The sequence below is a fragment of the Pseudopodoces humilis genome, chromosome 3 (genome assembly GCF_049639895.1).
Source record: "Pseudopodoces humilis isolate 2021_Gansu_Grassland_sample_001 chromosome 3, ASM4963989v1, whole genome shotgun sequence".
In the NCBI taxonomy this organism is placed as follows: Eukaryota; Metazoa; Chordata; class Aves; order Passeriformes; family Paridae; genus Pseudopodoces; species Pseudopodoces humilis.
Genome location: NC_142202.1, coordinates 59,817,617 through 59,832,547, shown reverse-complemented (window position 1 = coordinate 59,832,547; position 14,931 = coordinate 59,817,617). Strand labels below are relative to the sequence as shown.

At 36.5% G+C, this 14,931-nt stretch overlaps 1 protein-coding gene across 19 annotated transcripts in view; it reads right to left on the bottom strand.

Moving 5' to 3' along the window:
- The window catches only part of EPB41L2 (erythrocyte membrane protein band 4.1 like 2), a 106,744-nt gene that overhangs the window by 42,488 nt on the left and 49,325 nt on the right, over nt 1-14,931 (bottom strand). For all 19 annotated transcript variants that reach the window (XM_088052885.1, XM_088052892.1, XM_088052889.1 and 16 more), the window contains 2 exons: nt 13,796-14,271; nt 12,653-12,859 (listed from right to left, as the gene is read on the bottom strand). In XM_088052885.1, the coding sequence (XP_087909011.1) occupies nt 12,653-12,859; nt 13,796-14,257 (669 nt within the window). In that variant the 5' untranslated portion in view covers nt 14,258-14,271. The remainder of the gene's footprint in view (nt 1-12,652; nt 12,860-13,795; nt 14,272-14,931) is intronic.

Genomic DNA, 14,931 nt, shown 5'->3' with positions numbered 1-14,931 from the left:
ACATAAAGCAGATTATAAAACTATAAGCTTTCTTACAAAGACTGTTCACCATATTTCAAAGCTAAACATATCCTTGACAAAATATAGAGAAAGCTCAACATTTTTTTCAATACATCAAAAAAACCTGAAACAACAATGTAAGTACACAAGGAAGATCCAGTAAAAACCTGAAAGATTTAAATATTTTGCACTATTAAGTGTCACTAAATACTTTAGGTTTTTCTAGATCTTTATTTTTAAAATAACAGAAGACTTCATTATTTGAACCAACTTTTTCTATATTATCTTCTAAAAATTAATAGTTTCTATAGTGTTAACTTTAGCATTTTTATCATTTTGGTATACATCTCAGTGACTTATGAATCACATGATATGAATGCACTGAAAAATAAAATGTGTTATCTTCAAAAGACAAAAAGAACAAGCAGACCACTAACAGCTGATGCTCACACCAGCAGAAGCTGAACATATCCAACATGTCTATTGTCTGTACTACAGTGGTTTGTTTTGAGGGGCAGAAAATAAGATGGCTGCTTTCTGTGTATTTCTGAAATCTCAGTAGCCAACAAATTCATTAGATGCTCTAAAATAAGAAATCTTCATGGAGTTTATTTTTCCTAAAAATATTATTTGTGGAAGTTAGCAACAAAGGAAAGAAGCTGAAGGTTTTATTTGATGTTAGTCTCAGTACCACAGTCTGCTGCTTTATAAATATAGTAATTAAAGACTGATAATCTTTTCAATGTACCCTTAGAAAGCATTTTAAAATGGCAACTTTCAAGCTCACCCGGTGAGCTCAGTATTACTAGAGCTTAAGCAAATGGCAGTCAGTCCTGAAGTTTTATCTGTTCTTCTTGTGACTTTTTCCAACAGAATCTGAATGAGGCTTAAGAGAAGGGAAAGAAAGGGCATGTAGTGACAGGACAAGGGGTAATGGTTTTAAAGAGAGTAGGTGTAGATTAGATATTAGGAAGAAATCCTTTACTATGAGGGTGGTGAGGCACTGGAAGAAGTTTCCCAGTGAAGTTGTGGGTGACCCATCCCCAGAAATTTTCAAGGCCAGTTTGGATGGGCCTCTGAGCAACCTGGTCTGGTGGAAGGTGTCCTGGCCTAAGCAGGAGATTTAAAAATTAGAAGACCTTTAAGGTACCTCTCAACCCAAACCGTTCTATCATTCTGTGTTTCTTGTACCTGAGACTGGGAATGTAAACATTCCATATGTCTGTAGTGCCAGTAATGAAAAGCAGGTCCAGGCTCTACTTCTGTGTGCCAGGTTTTAAGGAAAATCTTTGTATCCTGCTGACAGGAAACAAAGATTTAGAGCAGATGGCTCACACCACATTCTATAAGGGGTGAGAAGATGAGGAGTTCTTTCCATAATCAAATGGTTAAATCTGACCATGACTAGCATGCCGTCTCCAGTTTGAACCAACTCTTCATGACAGCTCTGCTATTTGTGGCATTTATCACAGAGGCCACAACATGGCCTTTTCAGAAGCCTGTCAGCTTATAGGAATTTTTGCATTTGCTTATCCTCCACATTTCAGTAGATGCCACACACCACTGCCATTCCACAGAAACACCACTGGCAGCCCCTGTGTAGGCCCGGGTGACACTGTGGCCATTGTCCCCGCAGAGAGTGGTGGAGCACTCCGTGTGCCCCATTCCGGCACTCCCGCAGCTCGGCTCCACGGCACAGGGCGGTAAAGGCCAAGAGCGGAGGGAGAGGGGAGAAGGGAAGGTATGCACAGAGCAAAGAGTGAAGGCATTGTTGATTTATTCCCCAAGAATCCAGAGCTTTATTCAAAATCGCATTGTCCAGCAGACATTCTACTCAGGAAGATCAGAAAGCTTTCACAGAAGCAAAATTATAAAATGACCACAATTTAGTAGCCCAAGTACAAGGCAGTGGAAAGTAGAAGTCAGAGTGACTTCTGAAATAGGGAGCAGGGAATTTTAAGTCTGTTTTGTACTTCCAAAAAATCTTAGTCCTCAAGAAAGATGACTACTTCCTCTAGGCACCTGAACCACTTAATTTTCTTGACAGCTTCACCTTCAGCTCAGTAAGAAAAATCACCAATACAGAAAAGAGGTAAATTAAAAGCAGAAAAAATAAAAGCAAGAGAGAGTTCAAAGAATCTTAGATCCATGTAATAGATACCACTTTTTTTCCAAAGTCAACGTGCAGGTCAGTGATCACACCTTGAAAATGCAAGTTTCAGTTATACAAATTCCAGTAAAGAAAATACATAGATTAGCACAAAATAATATATGCTATCATACCAAACCCACATCTGGAATCAGTTGCTTTTTTATAATGTTTATATACTAAAACCCACAGTTAATATTAAGTCTTTGACATATAGAAACATAAAGCAGGCAAATCTACAGGAAATATATTGCAAATATAACTGTAAAATATTGCACAGTTTCTTATTTGGAAGTCATAATCAATGAAGAGCTTGGATACACTAGCAGCATCCACTGTGTCTTTAAACATCTTTTTGTCAGTTCATGGTTCTTCCACATAAGGACAAACACCACCATGTCACAAAGCCTAAGTTTGTCAGTCTACGTAGAGAGCAGCAAAATGAAAAGACGTTATTCCATCAGCAGCTAGATTAAAGAGCTCTGTTATGGATTCAAAAGCATAAGAAGCCTCTCAGTACCAGTGAAAGTTTTCATTATAAAATCCCACTTGTAAAACTGAAAGACTCTGAGTTATTTATATATAGTGATATATAGATTTAAAAAATCTAAAAGATTTTTTAATTTGCAAAATCAAACTTTTCAAGTGCAATTTCTTCAGGGACAGGCATTACTACACAGTTTAAATTATATGATAACAAAACTTTTCTGGAAAATGTCATGTTCTCAGTAGAATGTCTCTAAACATGAATGGAAGATAACTGTTGTGATCCAGTCAGTTCAGAAGTTAGGAATATTTTAATAGAACAGGGCACTCTTAAGAAGGCAGCATCATGGTTTGCACACTTTCTTACTTTTAAAAATGGATTCCATTTAATTTTCTACCAGGTGTTTGAGATGTCAAGTGATCATCACAACCAATATGTAAATTATAATCACTGTTCTTATTCTATGTATGCATACATATACAATTATGCATCTGTATTTACACACGTGTTTACAGCACAACAAATACTAGCACTGAAAACAAGGCAATATTCATATTCCAAATTATAACGCAGAAATATCAGTAAAAATGTAAATCTCTCCTTACTCCCACAAGAAGGGGAGCACATTCAACCTAGCTATACCAAGATGCTGAGAAGTGAGGAGATGGTCACAGAGCCAGCAGTTTAAAACACAAGAAGACTCAAATTAGCAGTATTGCTGCCAAGTTATGCTTCAAGTGAGAACATAAAAAGAACACATGTAACCAAGGTTATTCTAGTACCAATTTCAAGCCTGTATTTAGACACCACAGATGCCACCTCACAATACAACCACCTCATAAAACCAGAGGTAGCATTTTTATGTCCTTTACCTCCTCAAAGAAAAGCAAACCTGAGCAAAGCACTTGCAGCTGATATATACAATGGAAATTTCTATGCAACTGGGAATTAGGATGTCATGGATCTGTTTGGCTAAATAAGAGTTGCCAACTACTGATGCAATATAAATATTCACAGCTACCAGTTCTGTTCAATACATTTATCTATGATAGGGATGCAGGAGTTGAATGCATCATTAGCAAGTCTGCTAATGATACTCAAGTGGGAGGTGCTACTGACCCCCTTAAGGGATGAGAAACCCTACAGAGCAATATGGATAGATCAGAGCATTGGGCAATAAGTAGCATGAAATTTAACCAATGCCAGATTCTGTACCTGGGACAGAATAATACTGGGCACAGGTATAAACTGGGAGAGAGGTGGCTGGAGACCAGCCCTGCAGAAGTGGATCTGGGAGTGCTGGTCAGCAGAAGCTCAGTGTGAGGCAGCAGAGAGAGCCCGGGCAGCCAGGAGGGCAAACCCCACCCTGGGGTGCAGCAAACCCCGTATTCAACCATCCAGACAAAAGAGGTGATTATCCTGCTGCGCTCAGCTTTGGTATGGCCACACCTCGAGTACTGTGAGCAGTTCTGGGGCCCACAAATTAAGAAGGTCCCTGAATATGTCCAGGAGGCAACAACAAAGCTGGGCAAAGTGCTGGAAGAAATGTCCTATGAGGACTGGCTCAGGACTTCAGGCTTGTCTGGGTTAGAGAAAAAGAGGCCAAGGGGTGGCCTCACTGCTCCCTGAGGAAGGTGAAGAAGCAGGTGCTGAGCTCTTCTCCCTGGGATCAGTGATAGACACGTGGGAACAGTTCAAAGCTGCACCATGGAATATTTAGATGTGACATTAGGAATCATTTCTTTACCACAAGGGTGAACAACCAGTGTAATAGCTTCCTAGGAGGTGGCTGATGCCAAAAGCATGTCAGTATTTAAAAGTCATTTGGACATGACCTTTAGGTCAGCACTTGTGACATGGGTGCTTCCCTGCCCTTAAAGAGTTGATCATCAGGCAGCTGAATTTGATGATGACTGGAGGTCCTTTCCACCTGGAACAGTTTATTCTATTCTTATTCCTGCCTTGTCCTTGCTCTAGCAGTACACACAGAGGAAAATTCTCAACATTTCTTCCCAGCCCTGCACTAGCAGAAAGAATTGAATGGGTAATCATGTCCCAGCCTAGGCACTGAATGTCTCTATGTGGAAAGAGGTATGTCCAGTCTGATGGGTGTGAGAGCTATGGATTAACTAAAACTAATTGAACCATTTGAAGAAATTTGGAAAACAAAACAAAAAAAAAAGCCAACAGGTACAGTTTTAAAAAGTTTTCTGTGTTCAGTCAGTTAATCTGGGTTTCTACAGAATAGCAAAACTCCACATATCTCTTCAGAGATCTTAGCCTAATGCAGGATGTGGTCCCAAACTGAGTGACTTTTTGAAGTGTGTAAAACCTATTATTTCCCCAGAGATTTTTTTTCTTCTTGTACTCATTTTTAGAAATGTTTGGGTCATTTCCCTTGGAGAAATGTAATGAAACATTTTATTACATTTGAAAACAACAGTGCTCCAGAGCAAGGGTCCATCTCCAAAATGGCTAACCACAAATGTCTACAGGCAAGAACAGGAGCAGTACCCAGGAGATGACTAATGATGAGACTGGTATTTGCCTGAAATTCCAGGGTTTTTCAGCTCCAAAAACATTTCCAAAGACACACATTTACAGGAGGGAAAAGGATTAAATTTAATTTTATTTTTCTGAATTGGTTTAAGGGCCAATGCTCACAGGCATTAACACAAAACAATTCTGTAGCCAGGCCCAGGCTAATGCATTCTTCAGTTTTGTTTAAAAAATCAAAACATCCCTTGCAGTATGGCAAAGACAAGGCCACAGAAAGGAGAAGCCAGAATATGAACCAAGCAGTCCTTGTTTCCTGAGACTTAAAGAATAAGGACTGGTACTAGTCACATAAAAAAGAAGAGGAGAGTGCAACAGCTTGGGTTCTTTCAAAAGTATGATACATATCCATGACAAGCATATTTTTTGGCTGCAAAAAATTGCTTTGCTGTGCTTCTCGGCCAATGATGCATGAAGAGTGCTCTCATGCCTGGCCTGCACTTGTGTTGCATGCAGGGAGAGCTGAAAAGTGCCAACTCCTGATGCTGCAGCAAACCAGACTGCCTTGTACAAACAAGAACCCTAGGGAAAATCAAACCAAGGGAATACAGGAGCTCATTCCTGCTACAAACTTGGAGTGGCAAAGAAAGACAGAGAGGGCAAGGGCATAAATGGTGCCTTGGAGGTGCAAAAGCAGCAGGAGAGAACATAGGCACAATGGCCCAAAGGAGCAGTTGGCAAGGGGCCGTGCTCAGTGCTGCAGAGAAAAGCAGAAAATCCCCAGGGACTGAGATGACTTCATACATAAACATTCTTTTCAGTGGTGTCTGTTGAATCCAGACAAATATTTTAAAAATGTGCCAAATTTAACATCATCCCTATTTTCCTTTTTCTAAATAAAAGATGTCATACTTTAAACAGACCACTTAGTGCTTGAATAAACCTAGACTAGACATCTGAACAACCAGAAAAAAGATTTGCAAATCAAAACTCAGATACAATTAAACATCTGTTTCATATCAGCTTCATTCAGAGTTTTCTTAATTCAGGGTTAAAGACTGATCTTAATTGTACATTGAGCAAACATATTTTTACTTTGTATTAGCAAACTGTAAGTAACCATAGAGTCTGTGTCAACTCCGATATATTTCACTTGTTCATACGTGCATAAAATACGGTCAGTGCTGGCATCCTTTAAATGCCTCTTGTCATAAATATTTAATTAGACCACTGACTGAATGCAGTAAACAAACCCAATAGGATCTTCATTTGCTTCTAATTAGTAATCATTATGCACTTAGCACTTTTTGTTTGTTTGAACTGTGTTATTCTCTTCTAAAACACAGTTTATATTCAAAACAAAATCTGAACTAGTCTTTATTGTAGATCCCAAATTCAGTGATAGAATTTCTTCACAACTATCTACAAAACCACAGAATGAGATGGAAAAAAGCAAGTTTATTTCCCTCACGAAAGCAAGAGATACGTAATTCACAGTAATATATTAGGAATTTATACCTCTCTCAGAGATCAATTATCAGGAAAGGAGTAGGTCAAAATTACACCATCTGCACTGTGTTAAAAAAATTTAAATTGCTCCTAAAAATTAAGTCTTAAACATTCCAATAGTTTGCAATTCAAGCTATTAAAACTCAACTGCCATTACATCTCAAATATTACACTATGAATTATGAACCAAGGTTATTTTATCCTTTAATATGGTTCTATCACTTCAAGCAAGCACAAAGGTTCAGTCTCAGTTTTTGGCAAATACCACTCATTAGCTTTCATCCTTAGTACCTTGACAACTGTCTCTGATAAAAGAAGATAACAGGCTGTTATTCCTTTAGGTCTCTTTAAAGTAATGAACGGTAACTGAAAGTTTTTTAACAGTTCACAGCCTGTGAAAGTTGCTTTAAGTCATGCTCCTCCAGAACTATTCAACAATAGCTTCTTCCTCTTTCCATCTCTCCCGGCATTCACATATTACTTTGAAGATTCTGAGGCTAGGTAGGTGTTATCTTTAGGAGTTACAATAGTTTTAAGCTTAAAATAATTAAATTAATTGCTCATGCTCTATGAATGCACATACTGTGTACATGTAACTCGTTGTTTAGTACAGGACTTACATGCAATATTATTTTGTGATTTATTTCAAGAGATTCCTTTAAAGCAACTGAACAGAAAATCAATCTATTGTATTAATAGGGAACCTATGGACTTTAGGAACTAAAATACTAAAAGTTAAAAGAAATTAATATAACATTGTAATGGAGGATATTTTGCTGCCTAATAAAAATAACAATATAATGAACAGTAACAATATAAAGCAAGTTTGATGAGTGGCTGGTATAAATGTTCATAACACTACTCCCACACAATTTTAATTCCCCAGAGCAAGTCGCTAAGATGCAGGGTAATTATTTACAGACCACATTTTATCAACCATGCAAGATTACAATCAGCATCTCTGCATTGGTGAACTAAGTGCAGTTCCTTTCTGAGAAAGATCAAAAAACACAAAACACTACAGTGAGAATTTCCGACTACAAAGAACTAAGGAACAGGTTTCACCCAGCACAAAGTTTAGCTTAATAATGCTCTCATGTCATGGACTTCTCTAGGCAACAGTGGAGTACCTTAGGTGTTGTATCCACAGTGACATTCAGACAGGGATATTTGGAGAAGCTATACTCCAGAAAGATTACAAATCGGGCTCATTAAATTTGCATCTTCAAAGGTAATGAAAGTACAAGGACAGATGAGAAGTAAAAAGAAAATCACAAAAGAAACTGAAATATCTGTTCAAACAGTTACACAGATAAAGAATTATTGACTTAAAGTTCAAACTGGCAAGTTCACACCAGTGAACTTGTTACTAAGGTTCAAAAATAAAGAGTTCTCAGTGAAGAGAATAGATGGCTCTCAGAGGTGATAAATTAATTTACAAAGTAACATCAAAAAAGAAAAACATCTGACATTGGCTTCATGTTGAAATCTAAAGATCAACCATGTCAGGCATGCCTGGGGCAATGGGAAATACATGCAAAAACAAGACAAGAAATAACTCCACTGTCAAAGAACACTAGGTGGCTGAAAGAAAGAACTTAAAGTAATCATCAATACACAAAACCCAACTGGCAAAGAAACAAGACAGGTTCAAATGTACCTGGTACTCCTACAGCAACATTTGATTAAAAATTCTGAATTATGGAAGAACAGCATCAAATTACAGTAATTTGCAAAGATGTTTTAATAGCCCATTAAAAACATGCTAATTCACCAGGATTTTCTTTTTTCCCCACAATTTCATACATAACTAAACTATCTCGACAACTTGAAGCTGTATTTTTCCCAAGTGAGCATCTCCCATAAATTTCTATTCTGTACCACTCACACAGGAATCCACTTTCAGATCATTTTGTCACAGAAACCAGTTTTTGTTCACTCTGATGTATTTCTCAATGCAACCCGCATGAGAAACATATTTTCCAAATGGTGCTTTAACTCAATATACATTCCAAGAAAATGCCTCATTAGGCAGAAGTTTATCAACTTCATATTAACTAGACTTTAAATTGTAATAAATCCCTTTTTCATTAACATAATAGATACTAAGTTTGCCCATGTACCTAATCCAAAATAAACTGATCTAGTTCCAGTTAGAACAAAATGCACATACATGAAAATTTTTTGTGCTATAATTAAATTTATAACTAGATTGCAATTTTTGCTGGTTTATAATTTTTTTCTTAAATAGTCCATACATGTATATCCTATATGTATTCCATTTATTACATATATTTGCTCCAAAATCTCCCATCTGAAGAATCCAGAGTAAAAAAAAAAAAAAAAAAAGTGACACAATATACAATTTTCTTCTGCAAAACCAACTTCCATGCAGGTCCTTTTAAGCTGACAATAATGTAGCATTAACCTCTTGCTTACAGGGGATCTTGCCTTACCAAGACAAGGAGATCCTTGAGAATATAAAAATTATGATTATAAAAACCAATCTGTGGTAGCCAGGACAGAAAAAAAAACAGTATGTCAACAGACACAAATTCACTTCAGCCACACTAGAATTATAGGACTTCACCAATTCACTTCAACTAACCCCTCTGCCTATGTCAACTTCATACTACAGAATTTAAATGTTTCAGAATATAGCTGAACTCAATTTATAGCAAGTTAGGATATTCACTTGTCACTTGGTAAATATTACATTTCTAAAAATATTTAGTGAAGCATGGAGAGCCAGGTCCAGAACAACCTCTACAGAGCTTTTGCTGCGTAATGTAAGTCTCAGAGATGATCTATTTGTAAAAGAACTAATTCCAGATGAACTGTCATTAAACACCAACCTTAACCACAAACTGTAGCCTCTTTTGTAATACTATTGTTTTATATGCTCTATAAAAGCTCACTAACACTTTACTGAATTGAAATATCAATCTTTTTAAGCTTGAAAAAGAGAAATCTATTTCAGTCATCTTTGAGAAATTATTCTAACTTAATTAGCACCAAATGTTACTTTGCAAAATAAGGAAGAAAATCAGCTTCAGTGTTGGGGAGAAACAAAGTGAGGGAGGAGATGGTTGTGTATGTGTTAAAACTGGATTTTGTACAAGACATTATATGAAACAATGTTTCCTTTTTTCCATATTCAAAATTCAAAATCACGTTATAAAAAATTAAGTATGTTGAAATGTTTTAAATCACTGGAGCTGAAGAAACATAACCACAAATATGTCTACAACTAAATTAATCTCACAAAGCAAAAGGGAATATAAGCAAGATAGAAATCTAACTATCACGTGGACAGGAGTTTAGAGAGCAGTTTCTGGTCTACTGAAATGGCATTTCTTCCTAAGCACACAGACTATTGTGAGTGGATTTTCTGTTCTCTCAGGAAAAATTACAAACAGGATGGACAGAAAAAAAAGAATGGAAATAAAGTAAAAAAAATCTGTCAGAACTTCTCATCTAGCACCTGAATCTATATTTAGAATGCTTTTTAAAGTAAGGGAAAATAGAAGGAAATTAAGAGAGAGCTCTCAGACTAAATGACTGGCATATATCATGGAATTCAATGAGCAGTAACAAAAGAGCTGCTATTTTAGAAGCTGTTGATAGGAAATGCTAGGGATATTATACCTGAACTCATCTGCCCTTCTAGACAATACGAAGTCTTAAAGTGCAGGCTTGTACAAGTGCAGACCAAGCCTAAGAACTCTCAATTATTTAGGGATTTTACCTTACTTCAAAAAATAAAAAAGCCCACAAAAAAACCCCACCAAAAAACTAAAGAAAAACAGACACTTAAACAACCATGATGAACAGGTGACATTTAATGGCATTGTTTTTTCCTACAAGCAAAAATAAGTGAGATCTAACCATATTGCTAAAAGGGCCACACACAAAACTAGGAATTTTAAGAATCTAAGATGGCATTAAAAAATGCTTCTTGAAAATAGGAATGAAATTTGCCTTTTGCCACCCCCCACCCCCAAATATCCCAGGTAGGGTCCTGCTGGGACATTGCCCATATGGTCAAGTTTGGCCTTGAAGCAACACCAGCCAGCTCACTCACTGGTGGGTGTACTCTATAATGTCCCATGGGACTTGTCTCTCTATCTCAAATGCTCCCACATATAACCATAACCCTCCCTTTTTCCATTAGTTTCCAAATCACATCTTCAATCTTTTGTTATTAACCATTTACTGATCAGAACATACTCAAGCTGGAAGAGTAACATTTTTCTGACTGAAACAGCTTATGTTCTAAGAATAATGCATCAACACTTTTTTTTTTAGTAAACAAAGCATTAACATTAGTTCAAGATTTTCCATTTAGATTCTAGTGAATCTAAGGTATGTAATAGCTGAACTCAAGTATTAAGTCCTTATATTATGATCCAGCACTGTTTACTAATTAAATCTACTAAATGGCCACAAAACACTCAGTATTTATTTACTGAGAATCCTGATCAGCCTTGATCTGTGTGCTGACACTGAAGCGACTGCATCGTGGCTTTCTTTCCTTTTATGCCCATTCCCAGGTATTGTCTTATATAAAGACACAGCAGGAACAACTGAAAAAAATTAACAGGGACTAAATTAATGGGGTTTTGTTTTCGTATTTTGTTTTTTTTCACATTCCCTTTAATTTATGTGAATACAAATCGATGCAGTTCTACAAGAAAAAAGAAATAGGGTTGCAAGTCAAATAGAGAAGCCCCCAATAGTGTATTAACTCAGATTTTATTACTGATTATCATGAAGGTTTAGAATGGCTATTAGAAAAAGACAGGATTCCATGAAAAGCCATCAAATAGCAGTAATGAAAACTTTTTCATTTTACAGTATTTTTCAGTTTTACTTTGCCATTAGCAAGCATATATATTTTAAATATAAAGAAGATGATCTACAGTCCATAGTAAACTGGAAAAGGCATCAGGAATGTGAAAGTAATGACAATTGGCCCAAACTAAAACCATGTTTACTAGAAAATCAACCACGGTAAACTGGGATTTGACTGCAAAAACTTTGTTTCTTTGCTTTTTAATTCTTGGACCATTTCAGTAACTTTGTAAAAGCAAAAATAAATCGACATTTACCCAAACACTATTGAAGGAAGACTAAAAAAGAGTATCAGAAATACACTAGGAGCTTTTGCAGAAAGCACAAACTGAAATGTAAGTTATCAGTTGATATAGCTTTCTGAGACTTAAAGGATTTTGATATGATAGTAGAGCATAAAAAACTCTACATGTACATAAGAACATGAATTCATCCATAAAATTGCAGTCAGCACTCCTCATGTCCTATAAATAATTCAAATGAATATATAAACCAAATTGTTTCTTCACCACTTTTTTCCCCTCTTAAATTAATTTTACTATTGTTCCTACAGGAAACTCACTGTAAATAATGAGAAAACTTATTTCTTGCCAAATGACTTAACTGAATCTTGACAGACTTAAAATACTGTAGTTATAAATACAAAATGGTATATTCTTAGATCTGTGATAAGCCACCACTTCATTTAAGTCTCATTTTAGGATGGGGTTAGGACAGAGTTACTGTCCTGCAGTCAATTTTTGTGAAAACGTGGAAGTAGAACAGAACTTTAAATATAAATACTTTTTATACCTGTAACTAAATTTTTCTTTATCAAGAAAATTTATTTTTAAATTTTAAAATTTAAAAGGTTTAAAATTATCTCCAGCTGAGATAATTAAGACGACATTAATGCACTCAAGTAAACTTCATCAGCACATGTCAGACTACCTTCAGGAAAACCTTAATGTTTTAGAAAAACAATCAAGTTTGAGCTGCCAAATAATCAGCTAGTGTACCACAGAGGGCATTTTTAAGAATAAACTGATATGGTTTTAAAGATGGAATTTTAAACTGAAATGGTAACTGACTTCTAGCAATAGCGTTAAACACTCAGTACAATGAAAGCAAGTTTTCCCTATAGAAAAAGCTGTTTATATAATGACTTGATACCTTACCTCTAGGTCACAGCTGTATTCCGTGCCATCCAGAAGCATCACCTTACACTGCACAGTTTTGATTTTCTTTGGAGACTTCTGAGGAATGTTATCTATTTTAATTTCAGCTGTCTGCACTTCTTTTGTCTCCCTTTTTTCTTCTTCTTTTTCTTCCTTTTTCTCTGCAACTTCCCCTACTTCTGTTTCTTTACCATCTTCTTTGGAAGGCTATAAAAAATACAGTTAAACTCAGGACGGAAGATATTCTTAACCAGTTCGTTCCTTTTATAAGCTACAAATAAATAAGAGAGTAACCATTCGTTATAGTTATACACACGCTGGAAACACAATAACCAGCATAACCATTAAAGACTTCCTTTAGGGATCAGATATTCTTGCTCTCAAACCAGAGAAGGCACCTTTTTTTCCCTTTCCTTGAAATGACGATTGATTTTTTTTTTAATATGAAGTTGTTGGCTTTCTTCCAAAGAGAAACAAGTTTATTAAGATCCAGGAATTATACTAGACCCAGTGCTTATGAGAGCCAAGTGATACAGAACCACAGAATGGTTGAGGTTGGAAGGGATCTCTTGAGATCTACTCCCAAGTGCCTCTAGGGCCACACAGAGCAATTTGTCCCGGACCATATCCAGTCGCGTTTTGGATAATTTCATAGGGAAAGACTCCACAGTATCTCTCGTCAACCTGTTTGAATGTCTGACTCACCCCTTTACCACCCTGGGAGGCCTATCATCTGAACCACCACCACCTGGCTACATTCCTTGCCAAGGAAAGGTCCTATCACTATCAGAGTAAAAAATATTTTCTTGCTATTTGAAATGTAATTTCATGGGTTTAATTTGGGTTCCTTGCCTTTTGTCATCTAACTGTATTCCACTGAGAAGGGTCTGGCTTCTCTACACTCAGCCCCTCCTGGCACAAAACACTCTCAATGTGCCTTCACCATCCTAGAATATAAAGTCTGAATGTTAAGAACTGACGTGCAGCTTCACAAAAAGCAGGACTGGAACCTAGCAACTGGAATTTTTTCTGTCATTTTTTCCCCAATATGAGCCTAAAAAAGCATTACATTAATTACATAATCCATTAATCAGGTTTCATTAAAATTACTCCAAAGTATCTGTGAGCCTCCCCCACACATACCTGTATTTCAGCACTACTGATGGAGCGCTTTTCTTTGTCATATGCTTTAGCATTCTGACGGTTTTCAGCTGCTTCTTCCAAGCTCTTTCTTGGCTGAGCCACCCCCTCTAGTGCCTGGCTTTCACTTTCTTCAACTACTTGCTCTTCCCCTGTGGTCTTTTTCTTGGGCTCATCTTTGGGCTCTGCCAAGGTGTATGACTTCTGTTTCTTAAGCCAAGGGGGAAGGAAACGAGAAATACCCTTGCTTTCAGGTGAAGGTTTTTCCTTCTTCTGGCTACTTGGACTGCTTTGGCTAGTTGGTGCTGGGACAGAAGAATCTTGAGCTTCTCCAGAGGATGCTTCCCTGGACTTTTGATCTCCTGGAGTCTCTGATGCTTCTTCAGGCTTGTCCTTGGCTTTGTCTGCTCCCAACTGCTCAGAATCTTTCTTTACTTCGGTCTCTGAACCAACTTCAGTTGTCATTATCACAACTGACACTAGAAGAAGCAACAATAAAAATAGTTTTGTTATGTAGCATCACTACTTTTACTAACTAATCATTTGCAGTAATTTGTAGTAATTCATAAACTCCTATATATTATTAAACTTACTAGGGTTAAAGAAATACTTCTCAAATTTTGAGTTCACAAGTAAGACCAGTGAGCTAAAACTTAGTGCTCTGCAGATAAAATGATGTATGGTTTCCTTCTCCATTATAAAATTTTGTGTGCTCACTGAAAGGCATTTGTTTTTTATTATAAACTACTTCTAATTATTGGGCAAGTTATTGGCCAATATTATTTCAGAAGGAATTTTAATTCTCTTTCTACTGAGCTCTTTGGCAGATACAGAAAATGAATTTTCAGAAGAGCACCCACTTTCTCTAGTAAAACTGGTAGATACAACCCCTCTACTGTTTGGCGACACCAACTTAAAATAAATCGGAAGTGAAAGAGCAAGAGTACCAAGGAATATGACAAAAGGAAGGAGAACATGATGGTGAGTATAAAAATTGGTAAATTATAAATCAATGATATTGTTGAAGTTACTAATAATGTTGGAGAGCATATACTTTTAATTAAGGTAAGATTGGGTTCTTAATAAGTTCATACCAATCAACATAAAATCATGTACAGCTCTTACACTCTCATCAACAA